This window comes from Idiotropiscis lumnitzeri, chromosome 15, assembly GCF_059441095.1.
Source record: "Idiotropiscis lumnitzeri isolate Australia: NSW breed Sydney's pygmy pipehorse chromosome 15, RoL_Ilum_1.0, whole genome shotgun sequence".
Lineage (NCBI taxonomy): Eukaryota > Metazoa > Chordata > Actinopteri > Syngnathiformes > Syngnathidae > Idiotropiscis > Idiotropiscis lumnitzeri.
The window spans coordinates 16,164,314-16,179,264 of record NC_142405.1 but is presented as its reverse complement, the minus strand read 5'-3'; the positions used below and the strand labels follow the sequence as shown (position 1 = coordinate 16,179,264).

Below are 14,951 nucleotides of genomic sequence, written 5' to 3'. Positions count from 1 at the left end.
AATTGGCTATGCAAAAACAAAGGGCTCTTTCTGATCAAATTTTGGATATAGACAGACATTACGCTCAATCACCATCTCCATCTTTATATAAAGAACGGTTGCGGCTGCAGACCAAATTGAACATAATTTCTATCCGTCAGGACTGATTAGGGCAAAAAGTGCTTTTAATAAGCACGGTGAGAAAACGGGCATGATTTTGGCCAACCATTTATGGGGAATTAGATCGAGACAACTGATGCCTGGTATTAATACTGACGGTGGGGACACTTCAACCGACCCTAAAATAATTAATATTATAATTTATTCCAGGTTGTACACACCTGAATCTGTCAAAAGATTACGCGATATTGAGGCATTTTTTGACTCTCTTGATATTCCCTCCCTCTCTCCTGATTTGAGACAAGTTCTGGAAGCTCCTATCTTGCTGGAGGAAATTAAGGTGTCTGTAGCGTCGATGCAGTCTGGAAAGGAACCAGGGCCAGATGGGTCTTCGGCAGATTTTCTTAAAACATTTACGGATTACCTTTCACCCTTCCTGCTCCTAGTTTTAAATGATTCGTTGGAGACCAATGCCCTTCCCTCTATATGCTATCAGGCCTGCATCTCTCTGTTGTTAAGGAAATACAAGGACTGTGCCTCGTATGGGCCTATATTGTTTCTAAGCAGTGATATGAAGATTTTGGCAAAGCTGCTGGCTCTAAAATTGGAAAAGGTGCTTCCCAGGATTATCTCACCAGACCAGACTCGTTTTGTTAAAAACCGCCATTCTTTTTATAACGTTTGACGTTTGTTTGAGATTATTTACACGTCCAATCTTCAAGCAGAAGAGGTTGTCTCTATGGATGCAGAGAAAGCGTTTGATAGGGTCTGTTGGGAATATATGGTTTTTGCGTTGGAGAAGGTTGGCGTTGGCCCTTTATTTTGCTCATGGATAAAATTATTATATGCTTCGCCTATGGCCTCAGTGTTAACGTGTCAATGGCCACTACTCGGAATATTTCAAACTTCACCGTGGAGCAAGGCAGGCTTGCCTTTTAAGCACCCTACTGTTTGCCTTAGCAATTGAACCACTTGTGATCTCGAACAGCAGGGAGATTCAGGGCATCTGCAAGGGGGGGTTTTGAGCATTGGGCCTCGCTTTATGCAGAAGACTTACTGCTGCATGTGTCCGGCCCCTTAGGTCATTACCTGCAATACTGAAAGCTTTGGATTGTTTTGGAAAAGTGTCTGGTTCTAAAATAAATCTAGACAAAAATGAACTGTGTCTGATTAATGACAAGGCATCTAAACTCGATTACGGTGACTTTACACTTAAGCATGTGAAGGAGCACAATTTGTATATCTTAGCGTATGTGTCACTAGAATATTTAAAAACATATTCAAAGCAAATTTTCTCCCGTTACCTGAGCAGTCAAAGCGGCTTTTATTTAAGTGGTCCCCATTGTTGCTGTCCCTTATAGGTCGGATTAACCCTGTTAAAATTATGTTGCTCCCTAAATTTCTGTATCCGTTTCAGTGCCTTCCTATTTGGGCCCCTCTTCAAATCTCTTGACTCCTTGATTCTGTCTTTTATCTTGAACGGTAAACAACCTAGATTGAGAAAGGCTTTTCTTCAACGACCCATGCAGTGAGGTGGTATGGCTTTGCCAAACTTTCAGTACTATTATTGGGCTGCTAACATCCGAGGTCTACTTTACTGGCAGCATTTCCATCTGGATCCTTCACCTCCAATGTGGGTGTCTATGGAGGCTCATTCTGGGGGTCCTCGGGTCTCCTTGCCCGCACTGTTAGGTTCCCCCCATCCGATTATGTGCCCTACTTCCCTCGGTGACTCAGTGGTCAAACAAGCTCTAAAAACTTGGTCCCAATTTAGGAAGACCCTTGGTCTTCATGCTTCCTCACTTTTGAGCCCTATTGCAGCCAATCACTTACTCCATCAGCAGGCTCTCGGGTTTGGCATGAACAAGCTCAAAGAAGCTTTGGAGATATGTATTCAGACGGGATTTTTTTTAGCTTTTCTGATTTGAAAGACAGGTTCAGAATAGCGCTATGACATTTTTTTAGGTATTTCCCGGTCAGACATTATGTGCAAAGTATGACATCACACTTTCCTCGTAAACCTCCGGATAATCCCCTTGATGATTTTTTTATCTATCGATACCAATACCAAAGGTTTGTTGTCTAAACTTTATCATTTAATTTGCAAACTGCATTCTCCATCTCTGGAAATCATTAAAGCTGTTTGGGAGGAGGAGTTACAATTCAGTTTCACAGACGATGTTTGGGATTCCATTTTAAATCAGGTTCATTCATTCTCAATGTGCGCTCGCCATGCGCTTATCCAATTTAAAGTGGTTCACCGAGTCCACTTTTCCAAAACCAAACTATCACGTATTTATCCGACTGTGGACCCGACATGCGACAGATGTCGTGGCGAACCTGTTACCCTAGTCTATATGTCATCTTCTATGGAGTGGTCTTCATCTTCTATGGAGTGGTCTCCTGGGCAGGAGGCATCTCGGGCCGGGACAAAAAGAGACTGGACAAACTAGTGAGGAGGGCCAGCTCTGTCCTGGGCTGCTCCCTGGACTCTGTGGACTCAGTGGGGGGCAGGAGGATGACGGCAAAACTGTCATCAATGCTGGACAACCGAGCCCACGCACTCAATGACACTGAGAACACTCCACAGCTCCTTCAGTGATAGACTGTTACACCCTCGCTGTACCAAAGAGAGATTTCGCCGCTCCTTCCTGCCGACTGCTGTCAGACTTTTTAACAAGAACATTGGGTCAGGCCTACAAACGGGAGGGCATTGGTGCAATTGTGCAGTCCTAGGATGCAATATACACTACTACTGTACTTTCAGCCAATGGTGTACTTAAATATTGACCAATGATGTATTTTGTTTACCATTACAATATTCTTATAACAGTACTTCTATCACTGCAGTATTTCTACCATTGCAGGACGTTCACTATTACAGTACTTTCATCATTGCAGTATTTTGCTATCGTTGCAGTACTTTTACTATTACAGTACTTTTACCATTGCAGTATATTTTATCATTGCAGTACTTTTTACCATTACAGTACTTTTATCATTGCAGTATTTTCTATCATGCAGTACTTTTCTATCATTTCAGTACTCTTACCGTTACAGTACTTTTATCATTGCAATATTTTTATCATTGCAGTATTTTCAATCATTCAGTAGTTTTTATCATTACAGCGTTTCCCCCTCTGTATAATGGACAGGCATTAGGAGTGTTTCCTTACACTTAGATACGTTTATACTGTGTATATTTGCATGCTTTTTATGAATGTCTGCTGCTAATGTTATATATTAACGGCTACATTACGCCGCCGACTCTGTGTGATCTATATCTTTGCTGCTGTAACACCTCAAATTTCCCCATTGTGGGACTAATAAAGGACATCTTTATCTTTATCTTGGTCCTGTCCCTCTCTAACTATCTTCTGGAAATTAGTCTTCCAGACTTTATCTGAGGTCATATCTTGTAACATTGAGCCGAACTCCTTGACCGCCATTTTTGGGGTTGCCCCAGACCTTGACCTGTCGCGTGTATCTGCTCTCTCTCATCATTACTTGCTAGCAGATGTATTTTTTGAAATGGAAAGACCCTGCTCCCCCTTCTCATGTACACTGGTTAAGGGACATAATGCAATGTATGGACTTGGAAAAAATAAGATTCACGGTCCGAGGCACTGAAAATGGATTATACAAGGCGTGACGCCCCTTCCTGACGTTTTTTGAGAAACCTACCACTGCTGTTTATGAGTAGACTTGTCATCTTATTTAATTATTATTATTATGTTATTTCCTTTTGTTTTACTCCATTGAATTATTTTTTTTTTATGAGTGCATAGTCTATGAGTTACGGCTCACTTGGGGCATGTGTTATTTTCATTTTACTTTTACTTTAAATGAGTATTGTATGTACAATTTATCGTGCGTGCGTTTGTGGGGGTGTGTTTGTGTGTTCGCTGTCAGGGGGCTTGTTTTTTTTTCCCCTCTTAGTTAAAATAGCAAAAACGGATAAGTAAACTTGACTGATTGAGTTCTTTACCTTTGCAGTTTTGAAAAGTAATAAAAAAAGACATCTGAAAAAAAAATGTTATTGTAAATTAAATAGGGGGTCACCCGCAACGTTTTTCCTTTATAAATGCTCACTGTGTTGCTATGAAACGGAAGTTTACATCATATTAAGTAGCGCACAGTTTGTTTACAGCAGAGACTTGAGACAACGGCGTTGCGAATCAATTTTTATTTTTTTATATCGATGCATATTTTGAGGAGATTATATCGATATTAAATCGATTTTCGATGAATCGTTACATCGCTACCTGTTGCCCCTAGGTTCCATCTTACGAAAACATGGAATTTCCTTCCGTTGCTATGCTGATGACAGCGAGATCTATGTGGTGCTAAGGAAAAATTATACTTTCTCCTTGAGACCACTTTTGTCCTGCTTTGAAGAAATCAAAATCTGGATGTCACTTAACTTCCTGAATTTCAATGAAAAGAAAACAGAGTTTATGGTGTTCGTTCCCAGTGGCACCTTCTCTTCGCAACCCTGTTGACCTTGGCTCTCTGGCATCTTATCTAAAGCCAAGAGTCTCAAACCTAGGTTTTAAAGTAGACAGTTATTTTTAGTTAGTAGATCAGCAAATCGGTGCTGTTGTTCGAACCAACTTTTTTCATCTTACGCAGTTGGCTAAAGTGAAGCCCTTTCTTTCCCAACAGCACTTAGAAACAGTAAAGTGTGCATTTGTTACATCTAGGCTAGATTAATGTAATGCACTTTACTTTGGAGTCAGCCAGTCCTCGCTCTAACTGGTCCAAAATGCTGCCGCTCGGAAGACGGATTACACAACCCCAATCTTGGCCTCTCTTCACTGGCTTCCAGCGTACTTTAGAGTTTGCTTTAAGATACTTATGTTCGTCTTCAAAGTTTTAAATGGCCTCGCCCCAGCGTACCTCTCAAAGCTCCTCCACCCCTATGCACCAGTGTTGTTTTTGGCAGGCATTTTAGATTTAGTCTTAGTCATTTGGACAAAAATGCTTATTAGTTTTTGTCAGATTTAGTCATTCCTATTCGTGATAGTTTTAGTCTAGTTTTAGTCGACGAAAACTCAAAAAGGTTTTAGTCAGTTTTAGTCGACAGAAACGCAAAAATAACTTTTAGTCTAGTTTTTAAAAATGTATTAGACCAAAACTCAAAAAGGTTTTAGACCGTTTTAGTTAAAAATAAGCATACAAGGTTTCCACCCAATAGCAAAGACTTTCCGATGGACTATTAAGGATTACAGATAATGTAACAGTGGAATCAATGCTCATTGCTCCAAAATAAGCCGAGAACCAAAAAGGTTTATTTGGCAAATGTTGTGGCTTTATTTCACTTAAAGTAACATAAAATAAAAAGGTTTTAACAATATAGACTTATAGTAGACATGTTCTATATACAGTAGCACAAGTACAAACTCTGTCAAACATATGTCTTGTTTACTTGTACCAGCTTGCGGTCATCAGAGCGAAGTAGCCTAGCAAGTATCACTGTCGCCATGGTCCATCAAAGGAACGCATGTCAGTGAGTGAGCCGAGACGAATGACCGCAGACGTGTTCGTGCGACACCAGTATGAGTGACGGTGTGTGGGCGGCGCATGCACCCTGCGTGCTGTCCAGGTGGTGGGCGTGCCCAAACAAAAGATAGGTTGAAAGACAGATTACATGTACAACAGGAAGGGATGTCATATATTTTTAGCGTCTGACGCAACATACGCTAACAATTTCGTCCTGTCTCATCTCGTCAACGAAAATTTCATGTACGTCACGTCATGTTTTCGTAATCAAAGAACCCCGTTTAGTTCGACATCGCCTCGTTATTGTCGTGAAAAAAATGGGCGTTAACAAAATATTTCCGTCACCGTCATCGTTGACGAAAACAACACTGCTACGCACCTGCCCGCTGCCTCAGGTTTGTGGACCAAATGCTGCTGGAGGTGCCGAGGACTAGGCGGAGCCGCAGGGGGAATTGTGCCTTTTCTGTTGCCGATCCTTCTCTATGGAATGAGCTCCCATTAAATGTTAGGCAAGCCCCCTCTCAGTCCATTTTTAAAACCTGTTTGAAGACACATTTTTATTCTTTAGCTTTTGACTCAATACAATACAATTTTATTTATATAGCGCATTTCACAACAGCTGGTCGCTGTTCTAATATTATTCTGGTATCTATTGTAAATGTGTTTATGTGTTTTAATTTGTGTTCTAATTACCTGCTAATTTATGACAGCATATGGTAAGCGCTTTGTTACAACTCCAGCTGTTGTGAAATACGCTGTATAAATACAATTGTATTGTATCGTATTAGTCTTAAGGTTTAGGATTTGTACATTAACTTTGGGGCTTGGCCTCTTCATAGTATATATGCATGGCAAAGTAGTTTTCACTTGCAAGACGGGGATTGCGGAAAAATATTTACTTCTTTGTTAGGTGGACATAACTCCGTTGAAGGCCTTTGAGATTATCTACGGAGCGGTTGTGTTGGAAGGCATACTCGCCATTGCCCTGGCCTTGTACATCAAGAATTTGTTTTTTCACCACCAGAAAAATCCTGTAGGGACAGGAGGGAGAGTTTGGATGATACATACTGCCAAGCTAGTCTTATGGGGAGTGTTATGGGGATTGATTTCAATACGCCATTGGTTCGGTATGGTTGACCAATTGGTTTTTATTGCCTGGTTCTTCACTTATTCAGCCTTTATTTTACATTCCCAACTCGGAATACTACTACTTGGCATGTGACGGCATCCTCACTCCCACATAGTAGAAGATCCCACGCTCTCGATAGAGCAGGCACCCGAGTTGACTGTTTCAAATTGAAATTGAGGCTGTATTTACTTTGCGTATGTTACAGGATGCGACCCGGCCGCAGTGTCTCCTCTGTGGGTCAACCTTTCTCCCATCTGCATGGACTTTTGGAGGGTCCTTCTTGGGACAATTCTAGTTCCCTTCACCTAGCCAAGTGAGTGAGACTTGGCTTGCACCCGAAGGGCTTTTCATAAGAAATAACAAGCTTTCTTTGGTTACGGAAGAATGGTTGTGGCAGGGCTTTTCTGACCTGGCGAGTAACAGTACCCTTATACTGGCAACTAAAGGTAATCCTCAGGTACCCTTTGATATTGAGGGTGTAAATGGCCAAATAATAGGCCATGTATATCCGTTGCTTCACATCACCTGGTACTTTGCTGACCGCATGTCCATCCACATGAAGAGTGGCTCTTGCATCTCAGTCAGCCCTAGGCCGGCCACCACAGTTGGGACTGAATTCCGAAGTTGTCACGACTGCTGAAATTAAACCGGAACGGGTTTCTGGGCCAGGGGCTTCCGCTCCCAGTGCCGCCTGACGAGCTCATTGCTGTCAGCGTTATCGTCCCATTGGTGAGGCCGTCGTCTCCAGAGGTCGTTGTAGAGGAAGTGGTGGTGTTGACTGACGTGAGCAAGTCCAAGAAGTACAATGAAAATTTTGACCTTGTCTCTCTGGCGGTGGACCAGAACCATTGGTCGCCAATATCCGATTTTGGCTCCTTACCTCACATCCGCCTTAGCTCCAGCCATGATGCCTGATTCCTCCCTTTCCCCGGCCACACCACTTCCTCGACACGTGACGCCTGTGCCAGGAGCTTCTGAGGTGATTGATTTGTTGATGGAAGCCATATCAGGGTTTTCCTCACTCCCTTCACCAGAGATTGTCGAGCAGGTGCTGGTCAAGAACGGGATGATTGTGTGTACTGGACCTAGTTCTTAGCTTATGGTGAGGTGTTGAGTGGTGCGCCATGTCAGGTGAGGTGAGGTGATGGAACAAAAAATTGATTAAGATGTGTGTTGGGCTAAGCCCTACGAAGGAAAAATCAGCCTTAGAAGGCACTTCCTGACTTGGACACTAGATGTCGACATAGCAAATTGGATACTATATGAACGATATGATGAGCTAACCAGCTCAAGTAAGCAATGCCTTAAGTTAAATGCCATAAAGTTAAAACATACACATAGAAAAGTCAATGCCTTAATATTTCCTTTAAAAAAGCCTTACAAAGATTAAGACAATGACAATAAATCATATTGCGCTCAAGATAGACCCAGTTGGATTATACAACTATCACAAAAGAATTGCTGTTTACTGTTGTTTTTGTTTCAAAATGTGATTATTGCTTTATAAAGTATCCAGAAAGACGAAGGTTATAAAAAGCCAACACCTGACTTCTGGTTCCGTATCAAAGGGCATGGCTGCCTATTCAGAACGCTCTCGTGCTAATAAGGACTGTTAAAAATCTTAGATGTGTGAACAATAGCAAGTGATTCATAGGGAAGTCATATATCAGAGATCAGAACGCTCTCAACGCAAATTACCCTAAAGTGAACTTAATCGACAGTGAATTAAACAAAGACGAATTTTAAGGGGGCACCAAGTAGAAACCAGGGTTGCCAGGCACGAAAACAAGTTACAAAACTTCTACGAAGTTCTGGACGAGATGGTGATAATGCAAGAAAAACTGAACTCTAAAATGCTTTCTCTGGAGGCGTACTTGAGGGGGGAGACTGAGAATATACGGGATTACGGAAGGTGCGGAGTCGGGATTGCAATCCATGATTTGCTTTGTGTATGAGATACTTAGAGCAAGTTTCAAAATTCCCGACTTGACTACAGTGCAAATCCAGAGGCCGCACAGGGCAGGGCCATCACCCCCCGCGGATGGCACCCAGCCCCGAACAATCTTAGTGAGGTTTTTATGCATTCAACCGACAGAGATACCACTACTATTCTAACTCGTTTAAGGTGTATGCTAGATGTGATTATTTTTCTTATGTTCAATGTAGACAGATTTAGATTTAGACCGTGATATTCTTACAATGGACCTGTCTGATTATAGCCCTGTATCCCTGACTTTGAAAAACTATCCACATTGTGGAAATTAAATTTTAACATACTCAATGATCCGCCTGTCTTAGTGTCTGAAATTAAGGAAGACATGAAGGTATTTTTGGAAATAAATGACACGGGAGAAGTTTCCCTCACTATTCTGTAGGACACCCTTAAAGCGGTAATGAGGGGCAACTTAATTTTCATAACCTCCAATCTTAAACGCTTGAAAGGGTAGAAACTTGCAGATCTACAGACAAAGTTAAAATTGAAGGAAGAGGATGATATAAACAACCTAAATCCCACCACAAAGCAGGAAATCAGGAAACTACAAGGGGAAATTGGAGATATTTACATACGAGGCCCAAAAAAATATAGAATTTTTCTAAAACAGAAATATATGCTCGGGGAAAAAATAAATCAACAAAATATTCGACTTAAAAGTTGCGTAGACGAGAGAATACAATTTGCAAAATTAAGAATCCAAAAACAAATATAGTGGAAACTGAATTGGATAAAATTCATGAATGTTTTGAAATTTATGACAGGGATTTATACTCTCAGCCAAATGCCTTGGGAGAGAATAAAATAGATACTATTCTCGTCTCTTTAGAACTACCTTTGCTCTCTGATTTGCAAAACAAAAATTTTCTAAAACAAATTACAGCGGAGGAAGTTGACACAGCAAACTCTAGGTTGAAGGCGAAAGGCAGTAGGACCTGATGGCTATGACTTCCATTGGTATCATAGTTTAAGGCAAATATTAATCTCATTACAATTGAGACCATTTAATTATGTCTTACAACAGGGGAAAATACCACCCTCGTGGAGAGAAGCAACTTTATTGGTAGTTCCAAAAGTGGGGAAAGATAGGTAAGGAATGTGGGAACTATCGGAACTATCGACCAATTAGTTTTCTCAACCTAGATTACAAAGTTTTCACGTCTATCCTCGCCCAAAGATTGGAGAAATTACGACCTTGCCTAATTAATTTAGATCAGACCGGATTTATTCGTCAGACAAATAACTGATAACATTCGAAGAATATTGCACTTTATGCATGAATAAACCATAATCAATTATAGGGAGTCTGGATGCCAAGATGGCCTTTGATTCGGTTAGGGGGGCTTTTCTATACAACGTGTTGGAGAAAATTTGGTTTTGAAGACAAGTTTATTAGAGTTAGCCAGGCGATGTATGACAAACCGTAAGCCTTAAGGTGGGGGGACGGGTCCTGACTGTTGTTTTGCTTATGCACCAAACAGCAGTTCAGAGTACCCACATTTTTGGAGTCTTTGGAGGGTGTGCTGAAGAGCGCTTCCCGTGGAGACACCCTCGTTCTGCTGGGGGAATTCAATGCTCACGTGAGTAATGACAGTGAGAACTGGAAGGGCATGATTGGGAGGAACGCAACCCCCAATCTGAACCCGAGTGGTGTTGTTACTGGACTTCTGTGCTCGTCATGGATTGTCCATAACAAACACCATGTTCAAACATAAGGGTGTCCATATGTGCAATTGGCACCAGGACACCCTAGGCCGCAGTTCGATGATCGACGTTGCAGTCGTGTCATCGGATTTGCGAGCGCATGTTTTGGACACTTGGGTGAAGAGAGAGGCGTGCTGTCAACTGATCGCCACCTGGTTCCGATGGTGGGGGAAGATGCCGGTCCGACCCGGCAGACCCAAACGTATTGTGAGGATCTGCTGGGAACGCTTGGCAGAATCCCCGGTCAGAAAGAGTTTCAACTCTCACCTCCGGCAGAACTTTGCCCATGTACCGGGGTAAGCGGGGGACATTAAGTCTGAGTGGACCATGTTTCGTGCCTCCATTGTTGAGGCAGCCAACCGAAGCTGTGGACGTAATGTGGTCAAACCCGGGCGTGGGAGGAGTTCAATGAGGCTATGGAAAACGACTTCAGGACGGCTTTGAGGAAATTCTGGTCCACAATCCGGCGTCTCAGTTGAGGGAAGCAGTGCACCATAATCACTGTTTATAGCAGAGATGGGGTAATGCTGACCTCGACTCGGGACGTTGTGAGTCGTGGGGAGAATACTTTGAAGACCTACTGAATTCCACCGTACAGTGCTAATAAGGACGGTTAAAAATCTTAGATGTGTGAACAATAGCAAGTGATTCATAGGGATGAAGCTGTTGCAAAAACGGAATAACTCATATCAGAGATCAGAACGCTCTCAACGAAAATTACCCTAAAGTGAACTTAATCGACAGTGAATTAAACAAAGATGAGTTGTATGGGGGCACCAAGTTGAAACCAGGGTTGGCAGACAGGAAAAAAAGTTACAAAACTTCTACAAAGTTCTGGACGAGATGGTGATAATGCAAGAAAAACTGAACTCTAAGATGCTTTCTCTGGAGGCGTACTTGAGGAGGGAGACTGAGAATATACGGGATTACGAAAGGTGCGGCGTCGGGATCGCAATCCATGATTTGCTATGTGTATGAGATAGAGTTCGGTGAGGTTATGGAAAACGACTTCAGGACGGCTTTGAGTAAATTCTGGTCCACCATCCGGCGTCTCAGGAGAGGGAAGCAGTGCACCATTGTCACTGTTTATAGCAGAGATGGGGTGCTGCTGACCTCGACTCGGGACGTTGTGAGTCGTGGGGAGAATACTTTGAAGGCCTACTGAATTCCACCGTACTGTGCTAATAAGGACTGTTAAAAATCTTAGATGTGTTGCAAAAGCGGAATAACTCATATATCAGAGATTACTACTTTCATCCTCCTTCAATCCATGGCACATGGATATCACTTTAGAGATTACACTATATCATCTATTGACAATACTCATTTGTGTGCATGTCAATAATTCTGTCAATTTGGAATGGAATAATAGAGAGTGGAATTTAAAAATTAAAAATTAAAAAAAATAAAGTCGGTAAATAGGAAATAAAAGGCAAAAAAAGGGAGACAGTAAATGCAAGTATCTATGTTTATATCCGCATTGAACACAATATTCTGTCAGCCACGATCAAAATCCTCTAAAAAGGAAGGCACTCAAGGGGTTGACTGTGCTGCAAATGGCTGTCATTGAATGTATGTAGATTCTGCCAAGCATTTTAAGGTGAGTGCCACTTCCTGTGATTTGGTTTTGTCCACTCACCTGGAAGTACTGTACGGCAGATGATTCTTCTGTTCTGTCACTGAAGACTGACCGCTCACAAAGGTGACCCCGACAGTTCTTCAAGATGTGATAAAAGGACTGAAAGTCTAAAGTTTTACACCAAAGATCAGTCAAGAAAAGTTCTTTCATGTTAGGTAGCAGTACTAAAAATATAAATTCAACTTCAAAGTTATGTCAAGGCACTTCCTTTGATGATAATGTAAGACCATGCAAAAATATCTGAAAATTACCACATGTACTCCCCTCTTAAGTTATTGGAATTTGTATAAATACATATATATTAGGGCTGGGCGACATGACCAAAAATCAATATCGCGATAAATTGGGCACTTTTACCTTGATAACGATAAATGCGCGATAAATTCCCCCTGAGGACCAAAATCAAAATAAATGCAGGAAATGCATATTAACTGCTTTTTTATTGACCAACTGGTATACATTACTTTCAATGAAAAATAAAAGTACACAAATCATTTGAACAAACATTCCAAATAGCTTGCTTTGCATGACTTGAACAATGTCACAAAGAACAGGAGAAAAAGGGTACCTCTCACAAAAACTTTTTCTGCAAATATATTGTGCCGAGATGCTGTAATGCCATTTGCAAAGGCCTAGATTTGTGGAAAGGTATCTTGTAAACAATATAAATAATGCCATGTGCAAAGGAGCAAGTTGCCTGTAAACAAAATGCGAAATAAAATGAAAAAAATGTCAATGGAATGCCAATGCCAAATAAACAAGTGTGCTTCATCAGGAAAAAGGGGCAGTCTCGAGTACTCTGGTGCGCGGTCGCCACTTGTCGTTTATGTAATACACAATAGGCTCAAACAGGGATCCATGTTGCGACTCGACTACAAGTCGGATGTGGATGCAAAATGCTTGACATGTCTCCGCTCCCGTCCCGATGTTGTCCATATCGGGAAGTGCTGTTTGCGACAAATATTTTCGTACCTCTTGTCGGCTACGTTCATGAGGCGTTTAAATCCTGTGCGCTCCACTGTAACTAGAGGAGCTATATCTTTAGCTATGTGCTCGGCTATCGCGTCCATCTCGTAAGGTGTCACCTCAATTATGGGCTGTTGTCACTTGTCCAACCTTGCTTCTCACTTTGAACTTGCAGCACAAGCTCCAAATCAACAGCATGGTTGTGTTGTGGGTGGTGAAAAAGAAAAGGTTGGATACGCTGTTTCAGGTGCAAACGACGCACTTTGTAGTTCATGTTCTTTTGCTCAAACATCGTCTTTATGGAACCCAAAACATTTCCAAACGACAGATGTCAAATTTGGTTTTTGGGACAAGCGCGACAGGCACAATTTCAACTAACGTTACTTCGTCTGCAGCCCTGTCAGCCGCTTCAGGATTTGAATCGCCAGCAACGAACGAGTCTTCTATTTACATTCTTCTACAGCGCATGAGTCACGTGACTAGATGTGCTGTAGCCGTCGTAAAGAGGCATGAACATCGCCGCAGACAGAAAAGACTTTTCTTTTTCTTTTTCTTTTTTAGACACTGAATTTACCGACAAGGGCAAAATTATTTCGGTCACTGTAATAGATTTCGTTAACTGTAAATTTTCGCTTTATCGCCCAGCCCTAATATATATATATATTTATATATATATATACACACATATATACACACACACACACATATCGATATATATATATACATATCCATATACATATATACATATACATATATACACACATACATACATATACACATATACTAATCTACATATATATATACATACATACATATACATACATACTTATATTATAATAATAATAATAATAATATTGCCTTTATTAGTCCCACAATGGGGAAATTCGAGATTCGAACCCAGGCCTCCTGGGGAGACTGGGTCCTGAACGCGGCGCCTTAGACCACTCGGCCATCCTGGCAGCCATATACATATATACACACACATATACACATATATACACACACATATACACATATATACATATATACACACACATATGTATATATATATATACATATACCGTATTTTCGCAGTCATAAGGCACACTTAAAAGTCCCAAATCTTCCCCTAAACTAACACAGCGCCTTGTAAGGCGACTGCGCTCATTATATGGACAAAGTATAACTCGCGACCATCAACCCTTTTACTCATTGGGCTGTCCGGAGTGCATGTTAGCACACCCTGCTGGACAAAGTGTGAGTCATCTATGCTTCAAAGTGACCATGACTATACATTATGTGACTATGGTGTTTGGGTGATGGTGTGGGAGAAAGCTGGACAAAAGGGCAGCTGTCCACAATGTTGTAGTCTGTCTTATCATTTATGTTATTGCAAGCAAGAAACGTCCCAGGTTTAGACAACAGACAAAAAGCCCAAAGCATAACTGCAAATCTCTCTAAACAGCCATGTGATTTGGCTGAGTCTGAGTGGCTCCCAGAAGGCATTGCTCTAATGGCGCCCAAGAAGCCATTGCGATATCATTTTGTGTTATTTTTATTTCTTTTTGCTATATTGATGGCATGAGAGATACATGTTTTGTGTTAATCTTATTTCTTTGTTTCATTGTTTGCTTGTATGCTGAGTTTTTTTTTTTTTTTTTTGAAACCGTGACTCTAAGGGGAGTGTGGTGACCAGTGAAGTCCCTCCCCTGACGTAGTCTTGGAGACTATTGCCATGATACCTATTATTGGTTAGAGTCATTGTTAATGATAGCAATTGTCAATGATAGCAATTGTCAATGGTATCATAGCAACTGTCTTTGAAATGTGGCGATTGCTTATGGTATTGAGGCAAAGTGAGCGCGAGCAGCCGAGCTATTGCTATGCTAAAAGCAGCTGAGCTAGCGCCTTACAAGGCGGCGCGCCCACTGTGTGCTTCA

General features: G+C 41.5%; 1 protein-coding gene across 8 annotated transcripts in view; it reads right to left on the bottom strand.

The window, feature by feature from the left end:
- carm1 (coactivator-associated arginine methyltransferase 1) overlaps positions 1 to 14,951 on the bottom strand; it is a 182,646-nt gene that overhangs the window by 158,061 nt on the left and 9,634 nt on the right. For all 8 annotated transcript variants that reach the window (XR_015846698.1, XM_088317740.1, XM_088317741.1 and 5 more), the window contains exon 3: positions 12,067 to 12,173. Coding sequence is in view for 7 of the 8 variants with exons in the window: in XM_088317740.1 (XP_088173866.1) it covers positions 12,067 to 12,173 (107 nt within the window). In the remaining variant the exon portion in view is untranslated. The remainder of the gene's footprint in view (positions 1 to 12,066; positions 12,174 to 14,951) is intronic.